This window comes from Callithrix jacchus, chromosome 5 (genome assembly GCF_049354715.1).
Source record: "Callithrix jacchus isolate 240 chromosome 5, calJac240_pri, whole genome shotgun sequence".
Classification (NCBI taxonomy): Eukaryota; Metazoa; Chordata; class Mammalia; order Primates; family Cebidae; genus Callithrix; species Callithrix jacchus.
In genome coordinates, this window is record NC_133506.1 from 162,310,054 (window position 1) to 162,333,370 (window position 23,317).

Genomic DNA, 23,317 nt, shown 5'->3' on the forward strand with positions numbered 1-23,317 from the left:
GCAATTCTTCTTAGCCAGTGGAGATTTTTTCCCCCAGGGGACCTTTGGAAATGTCTGGAATCTGATTGTCACGAAGGGGACCGGGGTTGCTGCAGTCATCCAGTGGGCATCTAGAGCTGCCAAACATCCCACAATGCACAGGAAAACACTTGGCTCAGAATGTCAGTAGTGCCGAGGTTGAGAAATCCTGCTGCGGAGGCCCTCCGTGCCTTACAGGAAGAGTAAGCAGCCCTGGAACGAACTGTTATATTGCTGGTAATAATAGCATAGGAGTCGCATTGCTTCTTGGAGAACAGGAGGCTCAGATGTATTCGGGATGTTTCCTCCAAGACACCAGATTTGCTTGAATGTCTTGTGTGGTGCTGTGGGTGCTGCCTCATCCAAACCAGGTATTTCCGAATTTATTTGGAAATGACTTTGAGACCAATTCACCTATTGCCTCAGCATGATGGTAACAGAGCCAGGACCGCGTCCATGACAGTAAAATGGCTTTGATGAAGTGACTTTGTTCCCGCTGTTCAGCTGGGGCTTCCGGCTCCTCGTTTGATCTCCTCAGTTAAAGTGCAGACTGTGGTCAAGGGCTGTGGCTCCTCCCTGTCCTGGGCTTCCGTCCATTCCTAACAAAGGGCAGGACCTCAAGAAAGAAATGTTTCATAGAGGAAAGTCACCTCCTTCTTTAATATAGTTCAGCAGGCTGACAACCTGAAAATAAAATTAGGACAGGAAGGAGAAAACCATCTCAGTGATGAATGTTCTAAAATTAGAGTCTGCGGTGCAGGTATTGTATTTCCTCAGAATATTAATAGACCCTCACTGGAATACATCATTGAGATTTCACTGGAAAATTAGAAAGGACAAGGAAAGAGATTCAGCCTGAAGGATATTTTGAACATCTTAAGTTATTGAAATAAACAAATTAAAAAATGAATTTGTTATGTTCAGGTCCAGATTTATGACAGGGCAGTGTGTTTGAGGTCATTTTTATTGTGGCACATGGGGAAGCCTCTGAAGATTCCTGTGTCCCAAAGACCAGTTCACAAACATATTTTCCAGATTCTTCTAGCTGTATGGGAGCATAGAGAATGGTGTTTCCTATCGAAAGTGTTTAAGAAGCTGTCACTTACTCAAGATCACTTAGTCAGTGGCTAAGCTGGAACTAAAGGCAGTTTCCTGGCTATGAGACCGTCGCCCTGTGACGCTCTGCCTGCCGTTTGTCATGGTGTGTGACATTCCACCCTTGACAGGTAGGGAGATGAAGATGATGGTGTTTGGGGTCAGGCCGATGTGAGGATGCAGCGCAGCTTGGCTGTTCTTTTTCTGTGGGGCTTGCTTAACTTTTCTGATTCTTGGTTTTCTCGTATGAATGTAGAGAAAATAACCTGTGTCATGAAAACTTCTAGGCCTCTTGAAGCTCCTTGTTGTAATGCAATTATTCCAGTGGCTTTTTGTAACATAGACTGCTGATAGACAGTGACTCACGGAACACTTGTTTTCAACATGTGTTTAACTTTTTCAATAATTAATGTGTTTCATGGCTAAATAATTGTAGGAGACATCAGTTAAATCAAGATAAACAGAATAGGAATTCTTAGAGCCTTCAATAGGTGAATGGTTATGACTTACAAGAGAATGTAATAAGCAACATTTCACAAATATGTATGACCATAGAACTTGAAGTGGAACATCTGATAACATCTTGTGGGATGCTAGTTTCCATGGGACACAGTTTGGGAATTATGGTAGGTTGATTATATTGATGTGTCTACTCCTTGTTTCTGGGCTCAGAAATGTGACTTATTTTGGCTGATCAGCGGTTAACAGGCGTGATGCAGGCAGAAACTGAGAAAGTTCTTGTGCATTGAGGTTTGCTGTCTTGCTGCTCTTTATAATCACAGATCCTAATTTTCCCGGCCTCCTCATCATAACTATTGTACCGAACCCCTATAGACTCCACTGGGGATGGTACCAGGTTCCGGAGGCTGAAGAAGAGACCCACAGCCAGTGAATGAGATGTGAGATTTTACTGGGTCCTACATACGGGGGTGAGAGTCCACTGGCAATGGGCTGGACAGAATATTTGCATGGATTAGTGGTGGTGGGCTGGGCAGGAATACCACAGCTGCTTGCAAAAACGTGTTTTATATAGCATTTTCACTTTTCACCTTTTCCCTGACAACTTCCACCTGGCAGCTTTCATGGAACTCAAATACCCCATACAGCGCATGTTCCACCGGACAGGCAGGGAGCCCAGATGTTCCTCATAGACAAGGAATGAATCTCCGGATTGGCCACTCCTGAAACCCCTGGCTTAGAACACACATTCAGTTGTACCTGCCATACAGGGTCATTCTCAGGGTATGCTTAATGTTGTCATTTGGCATTTACCAGGTGCTAACTATGAGTATACGCTAGGTTACCATATGATAACTATGAGTATACGCTAGGTTACCATATGATAACTATGAGTACATGCTAGGTTACCATATGATAACTATGAGTACATGCTAGGTTACCATATGATAACTATGAGTACATGCTAGGTTGCCATATGATGACTATGAGTATACGCTAGGTTACCATATGATAACTATGAGTATACGCTAGGTTACCATATGATAACTATGAGTATATGCTAGGTTACCATATGATAACTATGAGTACATGCTAGGTTACCATATGATAACTATGAGTACACGCTAGGTTACCATATGATAACTATGAGTACACGCTAGGTTACCATATGATAACTATGAGTATATGCTAGGTTACCATATGCTAACTATGAGTACATGCTAGGTTGCCATATGATGACTATGAGTATACGCTAGGTTACCATATGATAACTATGAGTATATGCTAGGTTACCATATGATAACTATGAGTATACGCTAGGTTACCATATGATAACTATGAGTATATGCTAGGTTACCATATGATGACTATGAGTATACGCTAGGTTACCATATGATAACTATGAGTACACGCTAGGTTACCATATGATGACTATGAGTACATGCTAGGTTACCATATGATAACTATGAGTATATGCTAGGTTACCATATGATAACTATGAGTACACGCTAGGTTACCATATGATAACTATGAGTATATGCTAGGTTACCATATGCTAACTATGAGTACATGCTAGGTTGCCATATGATGACTATGAGTATACGCTAGGTTACCATATGATAACTATGAGTATATGCTAGGTTACCATATGATAACTATGAGTACACGCTAGGTTACCATATGATAACTATGAGTATATGCTAGGTTACCATATGCTAACTATGAGTACATGCTAGGTTGCCATATGATGACTATGAGTATACGCTAGGTTACCATATGATAACTATGAGTATATGCTAGGTTACCATATGATAACTATGAGTATACGCTAGGTTACCATATGATAACTATGAGTATATGCTAGGTTACCATATGATGACTATGAGTATACGCTAGGTTACCATATGATAACTATGAGTACACGCTAGGTTACCATATGATGACTATGAGTACATGCTAGGTTACCATATGATAACTATGAGTATATGCTAGGTTACCATATGATAACTATGAGTATATGCTAGGTTACCATATGATAACTATGAGTACATGCTAGGTTACCATATGATAACTATGAGTACATGCTAGGTTACCATATGATAACTATGAGTACACGCTAGGTTACCATATGATAACTATGAGTACACGCTAGGTTACCATATGATAACTATGAGTACATGCTAGGTTACCATATGATAACTATGAGTACATGCTAGGTTACCATATGATAACTATGAGTACACGCTAGGTTACCATATGCTAACTATGAGTACATGCTAGGTTACCATATGCTAACTATGAGTACATGCTAGGTTACCATATGATAACTATGAGTATACGCTAGGTTACCATATGATAACTATGAGTATACGCTAGGTTACCATATGATAACTATGAGTATATGCTAGGTTACCATATGATAACTCTCAGTATATGCTAGGTTAGCATATGCTAACTATGAGTATACGCTAGATTACCACATGCTAACTATGAGTATATGCTAGGTTAGCATATGCTAACCTGCTGGAAGAATGTGGGGGAGACTGGAATTGACAAAGCTGAGGTCATTTGACCTTATTGCCCCAAGCCAACCACTAGCCAACCACCACCAGAAATGGAGTCTCAGCTGAGAGCCAGCTGACCTAGAAAATATATAAGTGAGTCCAACCAAGATCAGGAGAAATTTCCAACTTAAATCACAAACCTGTAGGCCTGTGAGCCAGTACATGATGGCTGTTTTAAGCTACTCATTTTTGTGTGGTCAGTTATAGAGCATTATGTATAGCAGTGTAAAGCTGATACAAGAATTGAAACAGATAGGAAAGTGGAATGTCCACACTCTGGCCCCAACTCTTTCTTTTATTCCCTATGTAAAATACAGTCCCTCCCTCCTCCCAAGATCCTTCAAGTTCTCATCTAATCGTAGCATCAGGCTCAAGGTCCAGGATCTCAAGGTGTAAAACAGGTCCTAATGTGGCTCCTTGGGTACAGTTCCTTCGAATTGAAGATCTGAGTGAAAAAGACAAATTTGGCCTTCAAACCTAACAACAGGCTAAGAAAAGACAGAATAATTATAGCAGACAATCCCATTCAAACAGGGAAACAATGGAATGCTTGTAAGAGGTACTGGCTCATAGCAGCCCTGAATTCCATCCTTGAAAATGCTGCCAGGACCTTCTCTTCCAGAGGAGGGGAATATTCTTGATTAGGCCTCAGTTCTGCCTCCTGGGAGTGACTCCCTAGTCTATTGTTTTCTAAGGCTCTGTTTTGTATCATCTAGGTTGTCTTTTCTATCCCCCTTGGCTACTCCTCTGTGGTTTAAACCATCTTAGCCTATTTCCTGATTGTGGTAATTAGAGACCTAGAGGTTTTCTTATATTTTGAATAGTATCTCTTTGTATAAACTGGTGATCCTTTTGTCAATATAGTACCATCAAAACTTTGTGAGTTTCTTATAAATCTAATGGGCCAAAAGCAATACAGTACTTTTAGAGCTAAATCTCTCTCTAGACCCAACCACGGTTATTTGGGCAAGTTAAGTACTGTGAAACAGTGCTCTTAAGATTCCCAGCAGCCCATTTGTTGAGCTTAGACATCTGCCATTTTCTGTCCCCTTTCTTTCCAAGGTCTTAATAGATGGTCTTAAAGACAAGTATTTGATTAGATCCTTGTCTCAGGCTACATTTCACTTTGAGGCTCTCTCCCTAGCTGAAGAGACAGATGAAAAACAATTTTCTTTTCCAGCCAAGAAATCCTAGTTCCTCTATGGTCTCTCTCAATTTGCTTATACACTTTCTAGCCCTTTCATTTCTTGTTGAATCTTACCAGTATGCAGCAGACACTTTCAACAATGTGCCTGGAAATGTTATTGCTCAAATCCCGAGTTTTTTTAGGCAAATTTTCTACCATCTGAGTTGACACGTAGCAGTTTTGTCATTTTTTTGTTGTTACCACATGACCCATGTTGTCGTTTTTCCATCCTCTTCTAGCAGTTTCCTCATAATTTTTCTAGCCTCTGGCCTTTTTTTTTTTTTGGTGACAGTAGCACCCTAATTCTGAATAACAGTTTCAATGTTAGTTACTTGTTGCTACAAATAATGTTGAATAACAAGTCACCCCAAAACTAAGTGGCTTAAACAATCACTTATTTAGCTCATGAGTCTGCAGATCAGCCATTGAGGCTGAATTGTTCTTCTTGTCTCTGACATATTTTCTTGAGGAATCAACTGGCCATCAGCAGGTCCAGATGGCCTTGGCTGGGGCCACTTGGCTCAGCTGCACATATGTGGCATGGCTAGCCCAGTGGGCTGGCCCATTGCATTCTTGTTAGCAGTGTCTAAGTGCAAGAGTATGTGAACCTAAGCATGCCAGAGGGCCAGCAAAAATGCACAGGGGCTTCTCCAGCTTCTGCAGCCATCTCATTGGCCCAAGCAGCATAAATAATCAAGTGCAGAGTTGAAGTAGGACAAGATTTCAGTGTTACAGAGCAAGAGATACGGATACAGATAGACCATTAAATAGTGCTGTTAATAACCTCTGTATGCTATAGAAGTTATTTCTGTGTAACTGTACGAATTCCTGCTGGGTGTGGCAGCTAACACCTGTAATCCCAGCACTTTGGGAGGCTGAGGTGGGCGAATCACTTGGGGTCAGGAGTTAGATACTAGCCTGGCTAACATGGTGAAAAGCCATCTCTACAAAAATTAGCTGGGCATGGCAGCAGATGCCTGTAATCTGAGCTATTCGGGAGGCTGAGGCAGGAGAATCACTTGAACGTGAGAGGTGGAGGTTGCAGTGAACAGAGATTGTACCACTGCCCTCTAGCCTGGGCAACAGAGTGAGGCCCTGTCTCAAAAAAAAAAAAAAAAAAAAAGAATTCCTGAGTTAGAAGATTGCGCCAGTGCCTCCTGGAACAGAGTTCACTGATGTCCTTGTGGGTTAACGGTGTCAGTTTCTTTGCCTTTTCATAAATTTGTTTGAAGTATTTTCAATCCTCCTACATTTCCTGCCAGTATCATCTTTTTAAAGTAAATTCCATATGTTTATTACTTGCAGGGTTGAGTGTCACCTTCTCTTACTTGTCCTAAAGTTAGTCATCCTGCTGGGAAAAGTGAATAGCTAGAAGAAATCGAGGGAGGAGAGGGAAAAACCTGAGGGATCAAAAATGATGCCAAAAGCAGAGGTATCTGGATGTCAGTGAAGCTGTGAATGTGTGTAAATGTGGCTACACGTGTATATATTTGTACCGGATGTAATGTCTACATGAGTGTGTATGCAATAGTTTTTATTAGCGTAGGTATGTGGGTGCGTATACATCTGTGCACATGTGTATTAGTGAATGTATACGTGTGTGGTAATGGGTATCCCTTCTCAGTTCATTGAAAGTCACTATACGTGACCTGATTAATGAATGAGCCAGTTACGTAAGTACTCACAAAGCAAAGCCCTATGGGAAAAGAAGGAAATGGGAAACGCAGAGGAAAAAGGGTTATAAGAACAAAGCGGGAGTTGGGGGCTCTTACGCCCCAGCTTAAACTTCCAAGTTTGAGAAATCCCAAATGGCATTAATGAGCACTTAGCTCCTCTCCACATGTCCTTTCTCAGGTCTCAACACTGAGGAAATGTGGGATAAAAACATCCAAGTTGCCTTTCCATAAGGTAACATGAAACAGGAGCACAAGACGGATTTTATCCCTTTGATTCTCCCACCAAAGTGTCCCATCTTTATTGGAGATAGAGGACCCAGGAGACGATATCTAGTCCCTTCTCTGTCTCAAGAGTGAGATGTTGTTCTATTTCCTCTGAAATATTTTATTTTGAGAACACATACCAGGTATGTCTTTGCCGAGACTCTCTTCTAAGAGGCCTGGTTTGAGTTGGGAACTTGCCTGTTACCCACTGGTTTCATGAGTTCTCAGAACCTCTCAGTGAAGCTTCAGGAATCTGGGGTTCTTCGAAGCCCTAATTCTAGTTCCACACACTCAAAGCTCTTGAGACAAGTGGGAGATTTTCTCTTATGCTGTATGAAAGCATTTGTTGTTCCAGGGAGGAATCAAGAAGTTGATTCCACTTGATGTATTAGTGGTGATCTCTGAGGGGAAACACTTTTCAGTTGGCAGGGGACAGTGAATCTCGGAGACTGAAAACTTTTGCTTGAAGAATTCTGTAATCTTAGATGACCTAGTATTACTTAGTCAATGGATAAAATTACAGAATTACTCCATAAGGGTTAGTATTATCCCATTTCAGGATTAAACCTCAAAGAGATTAAATCACATGCCCATGATCTCTCAATTGGGATAATTCCAAAAGAATGCTCTTGAGCACCTCACTCTACTGCCTCTATTCCCTCCCGACCAAAAGGCTATGTACTTTATTTACCAGTCCCCCGTGGTAGAGCAGCAGTACAAAAATAGGTTAACTAGGCTGGGTGCGGTAGCTCACGCCTGTAATCCCAGCACTTTAGGAGTCTGAGGCAAGCAGATCACCTGAGGTCAGGAGTTCCAGACTAGCCTGGCCAACATAGTGAAACCCCGTCTCTATTAAAAATACAAAAATTAGCTGGGCATGGTGGTGGGCGCCTGTAATCCCAGCTACTCGGGAGGCTGAGGTGGGAGAATCACTTGAACCTGGGAGGGAGGTTGCAGTGAGCCGAGATCATGCCACTGCACTCCAGCCTGGATGACAGAACAAGACTTTGTCTCAAAAAAAAAAAAAAAAAAAAAAGAGGTTGACTGTAGGCTAGCACTAGCACAGTCTGGATTTCTCTGTCCCCTGCTATCCACAGTCTGATTGCATAAAGGCTCAGCCTACAAAGGCTTGTCTTAGATACACATTGAACCAAAGTTCCCTTTATCTCCTCAAGGAACAGACCAGTGAGGTGCAAAATCCTACTTTGTTGCTGCTCAGTCTTAGCCAGTGACAGTTATTCTAAGGATTCATAGCAATCGTATTTGAAACTTTATTGACTGTGATTGCAAGTCTTAAAAATGACGCATGGTATGTTGATTTTGGTGTAACAATGTCTCTTTAATAAAAGACCCACAATAGTTTTCATACATTATCTCCACCTTAAGATAATGTTTGACTTCCCAGACCATACTTGCTATTCTATCTCAAGAAATGCTACAGAAACAAATCCTGGCTTACGCATAAACATATTCAAGGGCAAAAGATTTATTTATTGATGAGAGCCTCAAATTGACCAATTTTTAGCCTTTTCTTCTGAAAAGAAAAATGTTTTCCAAAATGAGATTGCTACCAGATGTAGTGAATTACATAGCACTTTCTCAGATATGAAAAGCAGATGAAATAGAATATTCTGGTTTCTGATTCAGCCCTATTCTTATCTACACATAGCTCTTCTTAAGTGAACTTGACAGTGTTGTGGGCTGATATTAAGATAGACTACTTTAGTAAACAAGAAAAAGGGCTTCACTCCCTGCAATAGCAAATGAGCTTTATAATAGAAATTTCTTTCTGCAGGAGAAGACATTACAACTTTCAACACACACTAAATATATTTGCTAGGCAAAAAAAAAAAAAAATGCATTTCATTACATGCACCACACTTGCTGTTGTACATTAAGCACGTTTTGCTTTGTATTGAAGATGTAACATTCTCTACTGTAAAATGTCTGCAATTTATTTTTAGGCTTCTGTTTTTCCCATGGAGTCAATAGCCCTGTTCTGATTAATGTACATTATATAAGAGGCAAAATGTGCAGAGCAGGCATCTGAGTTTGTTGGGGTATCTGTACAGTTTTGTGAGCAGGCAACAGCTAAAATTTTGGACCACAAGAGCTAATTTTATGAACACAACCAGTCTGTAATTACTAGATTTTCTGGAGTCCTTTACTTTGACACTCTCCGCGACTATAATAGATGTGTATGTTCTCTAAAATAATACTATTGCAGCTACAACTATAATTTTTCCTGACAATGTGTCTGCTGGGTTAAAAAAAACCATAATTAATACTTTATTTAATCTTTGCATACGATTTACCTAGTTGACCATCATTCACAATGGCAGTAGCCCAGAGCCGTAGTTTCTTCACAGTTGAATGTGTTTGACCCTAATTACTGCTTATTGGAAATACACCAAACAGGAGAAAGGAGCTGTAACAACGAATTCAGGCTTCAGTTTTTTCTATGATGAGAGAACTCTGACGGTCATTACTTATTTGCCTATAAGAGTTGCGGATGTTGGGAACCAGCCCAAGCCTGTGCGTGGGTGCCCTGTGTCCAGACGGTGGCAAGAGTGAGAAAAGGAAATAAAGACACAAGAGTAGAAGTTCACAGCATGGGTCCAGGGGTCCAAGGAACTCTCTCGTACCTGGTGAACTGCCTTGGCACTGAGCTCTGGGCTCCACATGCTTTTATTAGGTATAGACACTTGTTAATTGAGGGGTGGGGGAGCAAGGAGGGATGATCAGGGGAGGATCTGAAACTATTGGGAGAGGCCTTGAAACTAATGTGGGCAAGTTAGCGAAGGGGGAGAGGTATGGTCTGCAGTGTTCAGTAGCAGACGTGATTCTTAAGCAAACCTGGAACACTGAGTTCTACCGCTGGTTGCTACCAAGGTGCATTTGCATCAAGCTTGATGGGTAAGGTGCCACCAGGTTTGACCACACCCCTCCGGAGCATTTCGGACACAGAGCCATCAAGCTTACGCCATATTCTGAGAACCTAGACAGAGCCTGTGGTGTTCCATTAATCTCTGCCCTGCAAGGCTTTTCCTCCTGGCCAGCTCCCATCTGCAAAGACCCTCCTCGATCTTGTGAGCAGAGGTCACCTCCCTTCTCAGAGTCTTACACACGTTCTCTTTATGTGATCCTCATGCAGCCTCTGTGTTGAGAAGGCATTTGTGGACCAAAGCAGATTTCCTGCTTGGCAACCACCCCGAGGTGCGCCACGGTTTTACAGCCTCTCAGATGGCCTTTACCTTCGGCCTCCTGTGGCTGCTTGATTTCTGTTTTACTGCACCGATACTTGACATAGCTTAGTTCAGGGTATAAACTTCAGTGTACAATAAGCAAAGCAAGCTTGTAATTATTTAACTAGAAATAACATAGTTCTGCCCCTGGCCATCTTGACCCACAGCGGAAGTCTTTGCAGGTTAGAGAATTACAATGATCTTGCTAATGTCAGTCTTACACTTGAACATGTTGAATGGACTATGGGTGGAGATTATGCTTGCTTTATGCTTATTTTATCCTTGTATTTAGAAGCATATGATTGACTGTCGGTGGTCAGGAAAAGGAATAGGCGGATAGCAGGGAAAGGGCTTGTCCCCTTTGCTGGGAATGATGTAGTTTAAGTACTATTTTTGTAGAAACAAATGCCTTCCGTCTGCCTGGCTTAGTGTCAGGGGTGCTTTTGCATGCTGTCTTATTTAATCATCACCCTATGACGAAGGCATTAACATTCCCACATTACAGATCTGGGGCCAGCACCTCAGTGTGGGTAACGAACGTGCCCTGGCCACAAGGTCGGTGAATGTTGGGGCTGGGCTTGACTGCAGTACTGCCTGAGTGCTCACCTGCACGGTATGAGCCATTTCAAACATCTGAGGCCTGGGAATGAAGAAAGAGTCCACTCGCAGGTAGAGGAGGAAATTGGAGGTGGCAGAACTAGAGAGACAGTATTCGCAGTGATCTGCTGTATAAACGCACTCACTGTAGCTTGTCTAAAACGCTCCTCTGTGGTGCGCTACGGAGGACAGTTCCTTCAGCTGCTTGTGACAGTCTCATTTAATATACATGTGAACTTTCTACCATTTTGATGAAAAATAAGTCAAGCTATAAGATTTTAGAGATCCGATGTCTCTATTTTCTCAGTTTATGAGAAGAAATTGAGTATTATGGTAAAAGAGGTCTTATATTTTGGGGATAAACCACCTTTTATTGAGTCCAGTAAATAAACGCAGTAGCCATTTTCTGAAAAGGGCTACAATCCCCTCCTCCCACACACAAGAAAAACCCGAGAACCAACCTCAAAGTAAAACATCCCCTACCCTTCCCAAGAAAAAATAACTTGTGTATCAGAGTTTGTCGCATGGACATTTGTTTAGTCAGTCTCATTTTCTACACAATTACTACCAATGTTTTCTACCTTTTACCTTTCATTTTTATCATCAATGGAAATGAACAGTTTATCGAATTAAAAATAAGCTTCCCTACACTTTCAAATCTTGTTTTTGATGTGGTATTTAAATATTTTCCAACACAGATTAATGAGTTTTTCTTACTGTAATAAGTAAAACATATATAAGCCAGTAAGAAGAGTTCTCATACAATGGACTAGTATTCAGTTTTTCCTTTTGCTTTCTTTTTTTTTTTTGAGACGGGGTGTCACTCTGCCACCCAGGCTGGCATGTAGTGGTGCCATCTTGGCTCACTCCAACCTCTGCCTCCCCGGTTCAAGCTATACTCCTGCCTTCTGAGTAGCTGGGATTTACAGAAATGGGCCACTATACCCGGCTAATTTTTGTATTTTTAGTAGAGGTGGGGTTATGCCATGTTGGCCAGGCTGATCTCGAACTGCTGACCTCAAGTGATCTGCCCGCCTCAGCCTCCCGAAGTGCTGGGATTGCAGGTGAACCTTCTACCATTTTGATGGAAAAATAATCAAGCTATAAGATTTTAGAGACCCGACGTCTCTATGTTCTCAGTTTATGAGAAGCAACTGAGTATTATGGTCGAAAAGGTCTTATGTTTTGGGGATAAACCACCTTTTATTGAGTCCAATAAATAAACACAGTAGCCATTTTATGAAAAGGGCTACAATCCCCCGCCCCCCCCCAAAAAAAACCCAAGAACCAACCTCAAAGTAAAACATCCCCACCCTTACCAAGAAAAAGCAACTTGTTTTTCTTGCTCAGCCTATTATTCAGGCTTAAAAATAAGTGAAATTCTGATACATGCTACAGTATGGATGAACCTCTAAGATGCCACGCTGAGTGAAAGAAAGCAGACACGGAGGGCAAATGTGGTATGACTGCACTTCCATGGGAGGCCTAGAATAGGCACACTGTGGAGGTGCAGGGCCTGGAAGTCACCCGAGGGTAGAAGGGTGAGAGGATGAAGAGTTACTGGTTAGTCAGTACGTAATTTTTGCTGGAGATAATATAAACGTTTTGGGTATAAATAGTGATGATTGGTTGCATAATATTGTGAATGCATTTAATGTCATAGACTTGTACACTGTGGCTAAATTGATAAGTATTTTACCACAATAAAAAATTGAAAAATAAGGGTTTTGCCAAGATACTACAAAGGAGAGACATAAAGTTCTAGCCTCTATTGCTGGACCTGATACCTGAATATATTCAGATTCAGCAACTTCAGAAAGTTCCTGTGTGAGTCCTTCTTTCATTAATGTGATAAATATTTATTTATAAGTAATACTATGTCATGTCAGACTCTGAGGGACTAGAGAGATAAGTAAGGGAGGTCTGCTGCCTGCAGCAGTGGAAAGAGCCACATTAAAACACGATTAAAATAGAGTCAATGGGCTGCAATAGAAACGTAATGAATAGTAGGGGGAGCCCAGGAGAAGAGCTCCTGAGGGAATCAGGGCCTCATAGAAGAGTCGATAATTGATCTGGGTCTGAAGTTTCAGGAGGCATCGGGTTGCTTTTTATCTCAATAATATGCAGTGCATTCTCACTCACGTTTCCCACCTTGGAATCTTGGATCTAAGATATTTGCAGCCTTTTCAAATATTTTGTAATATTTTCCCCTTGGGTATGTATAGCCAAATTGGTTCCTGGAGGTAGAGAAACATCTTGGATCCCTTTCTGTCCTACTTTCTAAATATTTATAAGCAAAACCACTTTGAGAAATAACTCAAAGTAAATGAGATGTGTTCAGGTCCATCAAAGAGCCTGTAATATAATAGGGCAAGGACAGCTGGGTGGCAAGTGCCTTCAAAAACAGTCAATGTGGGATGACTGTGCAGAGGCAGGAGGAATGACTTCTGCTGGGGCACGAAGGCTGATTTCCCACCTAAAGTTGTGTAGAACTGTGATGACTAGATGTGACGAAGGTGGTTTCATTCAAATAGGTGAACGAAAGCAGAAAAGCAAGAAAAAAGATGAATCATATTCAGGGAAACAACGAAAAGCAAGTTAGAAAGGGTCTTTGGGGCCAGATCACGAGGATCTCCAAACCTTCAGTATTGTGCTCATTCTAAGGAGACAAAGGTATGAAGAGTGTTGACCTCGTTACCCATGTATAAGATCGTGGAGAATAAAAAGGGACCCAAAGGCCCTGGATGGCGTTGTGCTCACAGGTGGGGTGGAATTGGCTGAACTATTAATAGAAGTATGACCACCGAAAAGAAGAATATGTTTGGGGGCCAGTTAGCCTTAGGCTCAAATCTCCCTTCACAATTTACTAACTGCAAAGTTGGCCAAATTACTTAAAACTTCTGAGCCTCATTTTCCTTGTGTGACAAATGGGGACGATAATATTATCTTCATATAGGGTTATCAGGAGGATTAAAGGAGATGAGGTGACAGATATACATAGACTCCAGACCACCCTCATAGGCACCGATGTTAGTTCTTCCCCAGATGAGCTCTAAAGTCCCATCTGAACCTGACTGAGTCTGTGAAATAATTTAGAGGATTAAAAAAAAATCCAAAAACAAATTATTCACATAATTGAAGTTAAAATATATAATCAATATATTTCTAGACAAGTAATAGAATTCAAGTATAAATGAAAAAATTACAGCCAAAATAGATTTTTCTAGTGCTGAAGCATATCTCCAGCAATGACATTAATATTTTTAGAAGCTGAATTAACCATTTCATTCCCCAAAGTTGTGCTACAGAGCTCAGATCCATATGTTTGGAAATACCTTTTTGTCAGATCTAGTATGAGGTCCTCAGCTTTGTGTGAGCACAAAGCTCAGGGTTAGGGGTTTACCCTGTGCAGGATGTCTTTCTGCTAAGTGACTGCTGGTAATACTGGAAGCTATCGATGCATGCTTGAAAATATCCACCATGCTCTCCATTAGAAATAGCATAGACTGTGGTACCTCCCCGTGTGTTTATTAGACGTCATGACTTTATAACTAGCCACTTTACTGAATTCTATTTGCCTGGTGTTTCAGGTGAACTGCTTAGGTTTTCTATTTTACGGTAATAGCAGCGTCTGTAAGTAATGTCTTCTCCTTACTGACTATTGTCTTTATTTGTGTCTCCTGACTTGGAGCTAAATGTTAGGATGATGGTGGCTGTAGGCATGGACTGATGGTAAGGGAAGGCGTGTAGGGTTTAATATGATATGGGCATATAGTTTGAATGCCATAGCACCTGTCATATCTTTCTTGTTCCCAGAATCACATCGCATATAAACTTTTGGGGAAAATGTCTTTTTCTTTTTACTTATTTTTTGAGATGGATTCTTGGCTCTGTCATGCAGGCTGGAGTGCAGTGGCACCATCTTGGCTCACTGCAGCCTCCACCTCCCAGGTTCAAGTGATTCTCCTGCCTCAGCCTCCTGAGTTGCTGGGACTACAGGCACCTGCTACCAGGCCCATCTACTTCTTTTTTGTATTTTGAATAGAAATAGGGTTTTACCATGTTGGACAAGCTGGTCTCAAACTCCTGACCTCAAGTGATCTACCCGCCTCAGCCTCCCAAAGTGCTGGGATTACAGGCATGAGCCACAGCGCCTGGCTGAAAATGTCTTCTTCACACTGAACTCTGAGCACATTAAGGAGAGGGTCTTTTCTTTCTCACCTTTATATTCATTAGCGTTAACCCTGAGCCTGAACAAAACCCATGTGTAGATATTTATGGGAGGTATGAGTAAGCACCTTAGTTTATCAGAGATCAGTAAAGGTACTTATCAATAACGGATTATTCCAATAGGAAATTATGAGTATCTTTTTATAATATCAGAGAACATGAACTGTTTAGCTGTCTTCCTTAAAAATGTTCCAATTACAATTAAGAATATTTGTCTTTTTTGTGACTTTTATGTAGGATAGCAGGGAGGGTACAAAAAGTCATATCCCATTTGTTATTAAAATAAAGAGGGGAAACCGAAGTTCTAGCTAAACTGCTGGCCCAGTGTGGGGCCCTGGGTTTCTTTTCTAATGTGTTTTCCAGGAAACATGCAAATGCATAAATCCAAGTTGATGAGATCAATGGACCACATTGTAACTGCCCAGGAGAACACAAAACAAAGGTACAATTTGTTTTTTAGTTGTGGATGCTATATCCTGCTATTTTACCAAATCTGCTCTAATGCTGTATACTAATGCTGTATCATCTCCTTTCTTGGTGATTTCCACTCCACAATTTTTATATATTCCTATTTGAAATAATGTTTTATCTCTTAATGTCACTTACATATTCAGTCATTTTTAAATGGTAGGATATGACATGGGGCCAAATAATGAGAAAAAGTTTTCTTAGGGACAAATAAAATATGTCAAAGAATAATTTGTAAAACCAATATGGTAGAAGTCATATTTATTGAAAAAAATTTAATATCTTTGCTATAAAATTTGTAACAGGAGTATTTACTGAATGTTTATTTGATGCATAAACCTGACTGTTACATACCAAGTACAAGACAATAACACTAGTTTTTCCTTTATTTACACTTTATGAAAACTGTTATGCAGTCCATGTTAAAAGAACTTATGATGGAGAATTGTTACATTAGAAAAATAATATTCTTGATAAAGCATTCTCAATGTGTCCAGTCATATTTTCTGCCTCTTCAATAAGGCAAAAGTCCCTGGAACAGCATATAACTTAATTTACAAAATACAATAACTGTTTAGACACATATTCAAGTTTTCTTTTGGTGCGATTTTCCCTTACTGTAAAATTATTTTTTTCTCTTTTTTTTTTTTTTAACTAAAACAGAAAGACTTTCAGGAAAATGTCATCTAATGGTTTCAGCTATACATCACATATACAAGTCTGCAGCCTAGCAACAATCATCGCTACACCATCATTAACTTTAAATATTCTGCTTGGTGAGATATTCTCAAATGTAGCATATTGTAAGATTTTGCCATCATTATGACTGTGGAATCATTGTTTGGTTTTCATAGGTAACAAATCTGTCACAGTATGAAGCTTTGTTTATTTTAAGGAACTGGTACACAATTACATTTCCACTCACAAGAGAACGCCACAGATATAACTAAAGGCAGGCTTCCATGTCTCCACAAAGGTTGCGTGCTGGACCAATCCCACACGTCCTGCTCCCCCGTTGCACAGCCCTGGCCAAGTTCACATGGGTTCATTTCCAGAGATGTTTTGCTCTTCACAGTTAGGTAGTTTTAATTCCTTCAAAGGCACACAATTTCCATCTTTTTTCCAGCGTGGCTCCCACGCCTGTGAATTCCTGTTTGAACATGCGTGGCAGCCTCATCAAAAGCATTTCTATTTCATTTGCAGATATCTGTTAGAAAGGAAGAAAAGTCACTTTGGGGAAAGGAACTCGTCTTAAAGGAGGAATGGATTGGGGAAGGATGAGCTTTTCCAGTGATATAAACAGCATTTAGTTTTCTACGGGGCTGTCAGGGGCTGTCCTTTCAGAAGGACCGTTCAGAAGTACTGAATGTGATGATCCCATCTCCCGAGCAGCTGGCGGGGTGGGCGGGAAGTGCCAAGTTCACCCTTCATATGGATGGCTACCTTACTGGCAAGCAACACGCCTGAACAGCCTTCCTTGATATAAAGGAGATGGGGAGGGAATTTAAGAGGGCTCAGAATAAATCCATCACCACCCCTGGAAAGCTACTAATGTCTTCTTCATCATGTTTGAAGGACAGCAATTTTCTTTAACGCTGCCAGGAGCAGAGGACACTTGGTTGGATTTCTTGCCACCCAAATTTCTTTCTCACGGACCAGAGACCATGAAAGTTTAGGAATGGAATCTAAACTCCAAAACCTACAACAAAACAAGTCTTGATATGCAGTCATAAAATCCAGGTATATTTCTTAATGCAACTTTTTTCTTTTCCCAGTTTTTATACCAATAGTTCCTTTTATCTTCACCGATCAGCTGCAATCCCTCTGCTCTAACACAGTGGTGGCTTCTGTTCTCGTGGGTTAACATGCCAATCCATGTGCGGGATGTGGATTTTCTATAGCAGTGTGGCCATTTTGGGGTCTGAGACTGTTTGAACATCCCCAGAATTTAGGTCTGATATTGTTTGAATCCTGTACCTACCATTGTTACAAGTTAAATGGTCCTTGCAAAGACAGTGAGTCTCTTTAAGCCTCAGCAAATGGGATAATGACTGTAGAGATATCATTTTAGAGTCTATACTTTTCATCTAACAATATTAGGATTCATTTAAAAGCAACACCAAATAGACCAAGAAGTCAAATCAACTGTTCCTTTACTATTCTCATGGAAAAGACTTCATCGGATACGTTCGCTATTCTTGGGCCTGTAATACAAAACTTTAACTAGAGGCAGTCCTGGAAATTGAATTGTATTCTGAAATTCTTTTTGGTGAATTATTTTGAAATCTGAATGCATTTCCCATAAACACCATATGAGAAGGATGGTTAGATTCCCAGGTCAACCGACAAAAGCCTGTGAGACAGATTATGTGAAGGTCTGCAATAGCTTTGAGAAGTCCGTTTTCTCTCAGCACTCTGCAAAGCACCTTCACCAGCGTTCTCACTGAATTCTCACAGCACTCCTGTGAGACTTGTGAGCAGATATTATGATGCACCTCCACTTTATAGCTCAGAAAACTGAACTACACAGGGCTAAGTGTTTTATCAAAGACAGAACTTGGGAAAGAACCCACAGTGCATGGCTTGGGGCCGGGGCCTTGATTGGTGTGCCTTAAGCACCTCCCATGATTGTCAAAGGCCAGGGGTATTTGTTTGGGAGGTCTTTCTCAGTAGCAGTCACCTGGGGCACTTGTTAAAAAAAAAAATCAGATCCCCCACCCAGTCTCTTCTGTGGAGACCCTGATTCAGCTGGTCTGGGGTGTAGCCCACATAATCTATTTTTAACAACCATTCCAGATCATTCTTCTTGTCAGGCATATTTGGGTTAAGAATGGGGACTTAAGGCCGGGTGCGGTGGCTCACGCCTGTAATCCCAGCACTTTGGGAGGCCGAGGCGGGTGGATCAGGAGCTCAAGAGATCGAGACCATCATGGTCAACATGGTGAAACCCCGTCTCTACTAAAAATACAAAAAATTAGCTGGGCATGGTGGCACGTGACTGTAATCCCAGCTACTCAGGAGGCTGAGGCAGGAGAATTGCCTGAACCCAGGAGGCGGAGGTTGCGGTGAGCCGAGATCGCGCCATTGCACTCCAGCCTGGGTAACAAGAGCGAAACTCCGTCTCAAAAAAAAAAAAAAAAAAAAAAAAAAAAAAGAATGGGGACTTAAGCCAGACAAGCTTAGATTTTACTTTGGGCAGGCCTCAAGCTGTGTGACTTTGGAAAGATGACTTAATATTTATAATGCTCAGTTTCCTCAGGTGTAATACAAGTCATCTCTCTCAGGGTAATTGTAAGGATTATATGTAAAATGTAACACAGTGCCTGTTTGTGGGATACGATAGAAAATGACACTATTATCTAACCTCCTGTGGTACAGTTCTATGTGGTCAAACATAGCTTTTCGTTGGTGCAGAAGGCCGTTTTCTTTAAGCCTTATGAGAACAAGTTATCTTCTCAACAAGCTCCCTTCCTCCTTCTGGAGGAGGACAGCACAAATTATCTATGGCAGTCTCTCGTTGCCAAATGCAAGTGCCACCCCTGGCATGTCCTTCCCCAGATCCAAGAGAGGCTTTAGCAGAACAGACAGGCCGAGGTGCCCACCAGCACCTTGTTTCCAATGTAACTGCCACCTCCCTTGGAAATGAAGGGAAGAAGCCTGTGCTGTTCCTTAGGAAGAGAGAAAAAGCTAAGTTCTTGAGGGAAAAATAAATATCTGATTTAAAGTTAATGTGCAGGAAGCCAGCTGGGATCAGGAGAAGGAGTCCACCCTGAAGCCTTACAGCTGGCTGTAAAAAGTGTGATAACTTACAAGTGCCAGGAAACCTTGCCGGACTCTTCCGAAAACACTATTTAATTCTGACACTCTCATAAGATAGGGAATAATTTACCTGTAAGAAAACAAGCCCTGATTTTCTGCCAAGATGGCCAAATAAGAATAGCTCTGGTGCACAGTTCCCAGCGAGATCAATGCAGAAGGTGGGTGATCTCCACATTTCCAACTGAGGTACCTGGTTCATTTCATTGGGGCTGGTTAGATAGTGGGTGCAGACCAAGGAGGGCAAGGCAAAGCAGGGTGGAGCATCACCTCACCCAGGAAGTGCAAAGGGCTGGAGAACTCCCTCTCCCAGCCATGGGAAGCCATTAGAGACTTCTCCCAACACTCTGGCACTCTGGCTCAGCCACTGTGCTCCTCCTATGGTCTTCACAACCCACAGACCAGCAGAGTCCCTCTGGTGCCTATCACACCAGTGCCTCAGGTTTCTAGCACAGAACTGGGCAGCTGTTTTAGCTGTTTTTTTTAATACCTCATTGGCACCTGGAATGCTAGTGAGACAGAATTGCTCATTCCCCTGAAAGAGGAGGCTGAAGCCAGGGAGCCAAGAGATCTGGCTTGGCGGGTCCCACCCGCCACGAGCACCAGCAAGCTAAGATCCACTGGCTTGAAATTCTCACAGCCAGCACAGCAGTCTGAGCTCAACCTGGGACATTTGAGCTTGGTGTGGGGAGGGGTGTTCGCCATTGCTGAGGCTCTGGCAGGTGGTTTTAACCTCTCCTGTGTGAACAAAGTTGCCAGGAAGTTTACATAGTGACTGGGTAGAGCCTATGGCAGCTCACCAAGGCCACTGCAGGCAGACTGTGTCACTAGACTCCCATCTTCCTGGGCAGGGCATCTCTGAAAACTGAAAAAAAGGCAGCAGCCTGTCAGGAACTTATAAATAAAGCCCCCACCTTCCTGGAACAGAGTACCTGGGAAAAGGGGAGTCTGTGAGTTCAGCTTCAGCAGACATAAATGTCCCTGCCCTGCAGCTCTGAAGGGAGCAATAGATCTCCTAGCACAGTGCTTGAGCTCTGATAAGGGACAGACTGCCTTCTCAAGTGGCTCCCTGACCCCCCGACCCCCTCCCCTTGTATCCTGACTAGGAGATACCTCCCAGCAGGGGCTGACAGATACCTCATACAAGAGAGCTCTGGCTGGCATCTGGCGGGTACCCTTCTGGGACAAAGCTACCAGAGGAGGGAACAGGCAGCAATCTTTGCTGTTCTGCGGCCTCTGCTGGTGATTCCCAGGCAAGCAGGGTCAGGAGTGGACCTCCAGCAAACTCCAGCAGAAGGGCCTATTAGAAGGAAAACTAACAAACAGAAGGAGTTTCAACATAAAGGACATCCATTCAGAGATCGCATTCAAAGACCAAAGGTAGATAAATCCATGAAGATGGGAAGAAACTAGCACAAAAAGGCTGAGATCTCCAAAAACCAGAATGCCTCTTCTCCAATGGATCACAACTCACCAGCAAGGGAATGTTTGACAAATTGACAGAAGCAGGCTTCAGAAGGTGGGTAATAACAAACTCCTCTGAGCTAAAGGAACATGTTCTAATCCAATGCAAGGAAGCTGAGAACCTTGAAAAAAGGTTAGATGAAATGCTATCTAGAATAATCAGTTCAGAGAAGAACATAAATGACCTCATGGAGCTGAAAAACACAGCACAAGAACTTCTTGAAGCATGCACAAGTTTCAGTAGCTGAATCGATCAAGCAGAAGAAAAGATGTCAGAGATTGAAGATCCACTCAATGAAATAAAGTGAGAAGATAAGAGAAAAAATAGTGAAAAGAAATGAACAAAGCCTCCAAGAAATACGGAATTGCATGAAAAGAAAAAAATCTACATTTGATCCTGAAAATGACAGAATGAAACCAAATTAGAAAACACTCTTCAGGATATTATCCAGGAGAACTTCCCCAATGTAGCAAGGTAGGCCAACGTTCAAATTCAGAAAGTACAGAGACCACAAAGATATTCCTCAAGAAGAGCAACCCCAAGACACATAATTGTCAGATTCACCAGGGTTGCAATGAAGGAAAAGATGCTAAGGGCAGCCAGAGAGAAAGGTCAGGTTACCCACAAAGGGAAGCCTATCAGACTCACAGTGGACCTCTTGGTAGAAACCCTACAAGCCCAAAGAGAGTGGGGGCCAATATTCTATATCCTTAAAGAAAATAATTTTAAACCCAGAATTTCATATCCAGCCACACTAAGCTTCATGAGCAAAGGAGAAATAAAATCCTTTACAGGCTGGGTGCAGTGGCTCACGCCTGTAATCCCAGCACTTTGGGAGGCTGATGTGGGTGGATCATGAGTTCAGGAGATTGGGGTCAGCTGACCAACATAATGAAACCCTGTCTCTACTAAAAATACAAAAATTAGCCAGGCGTGGTGCCATCTGCCTATAGTCCCAGCTACTTGGGAGGCTGAGGCAGGAGAATCTCTTGAACTGGGAAGATGGAGGATGCAGTGAGCCAAGATCATGCTACTGCACTCCAGCCTGGGTGACAGAGCGAGACTGTGTCTCAAAAAATAAGATAAAATAAAATCCTTTACTGACAAGCAAATGCTGAGAGATTTTGTCAACACCAGGCCTTCCTTACAAGAGCTCCTGAAGGATGCACTAAACATGGAAGGGAACAACCAGCACCACCCACTGCAAAAACATACCAAATTGTAAAGACGGTCAACACCATGAAGAAACTGTATCAACTAATTGGCAAAACAACCAGCTAGCATCAAAATGGCAGGATCAGATTCATACGTAACAATATTAACCTTACATGTAAATGGGCTAAATGCCCCAATCAAAAGACACAGACTGACAAATTGCATAGTCAAGACCCATCTCATGTGCAAAGACACACATAGGTTCAAAATAAAAAGATGGAGGAAGATTTACCAAGCAAATAGAGAGCAAAGCAGTGGCTGCAATCCTAGTCTCTGATAAAACAGACTTTAAACCAACAAAGATCAAGAGAGACAAAGAAAGGCATTACATAATGGTAAAGGGATCAATGCAACAAGAAGAGCTAACTATCATAAATATATATGCACCCAGATACATAAAGAAAGTTCTTAATCACCTACAAAGAGATTTAAAGTCTCCCACTATTATTGGGGGGGGAGTCTAACATTGTCACTATTAGATTAACAAAACAGAAAATTAACAAGGATATCCAGGACTTGAACTTAGATCTAGACCAAGCGGACCTCATAGATGTCTACAGAACTCTAAACCCCAAATGTACTGAATATACATTCTTCTCAGCACAACATCATACTTATTCAAAAATTGACCACATAATTGGAAGTAAAACACTTCTCAGCAAATGTAAAAGCATGGAAATCATAACAGTCTCTCAGAACACAGTGCAATCAAATTAGAACTCAGTATGAGGAAACTTACTCAAAACTGTACAACTACATGGTAACTGAACAACCTGCTCCTCAACGATTACTGGATAAATAATGAAATGAAGGCAGAAATAAAGATGTTCTTCAAAACCAATGAGAATGATGACACAACATACCGGAATCTCTGGGACACATTTAAAGCAGTGTCTAGAGGGAACTATATAGCACTAAATGCTCACAAGAGAAATGAGGAAAGATCTAAAATCAATACCCTAACACAATTAAAAGAACTAGAGGAGCAAGATCAAACAAATTGAAAAGATAGCAGAAGA

General features: G+C 41.6%; 1 protein-coding gene and 1 long non-coding RNA gene across 23 annotated transcripts in view; one reads left to right on the forward strand and one right to left on the reverse strand.

Annotated features, from left to right (window-relative positions):
* Positions 1-275: 275 nt before the first annotated feature.
* On the forward strand, positions 276-16,798 carry LOC144582791 (uncharacterized). The gene is made up of 2 exons (XR_013536241.1): positions 276-15,776; positions 16,466-16,798. It is a non-coding gene; the product is annotated as an uncharacterized LOC144582791 (long non-coding RNA).
* Positions 16,047-23,317, reverse strand: part of ENOX1 (ecto-NOX disulfide-thiol exchanger 1) — a 626,515-nt gene continuing 619,244 nt past the window's right edge. For all 22 annotated transcript variants that reach the window (XM_035302562.3, XM_035302561.3, XM_035302569.3 and 19 more), the window contains one exon: positions 16,047-17,009. In XM_035302562.3, coding sequence (XP_035158453.1) covers positions 16,878-17,009 — 132 coding nt within the window. In that variant the 3' untranslated portion in view covers positions 16,047-16,877. The remainder of the gene's footprint in view (positions 17,010-23,317) is intronic.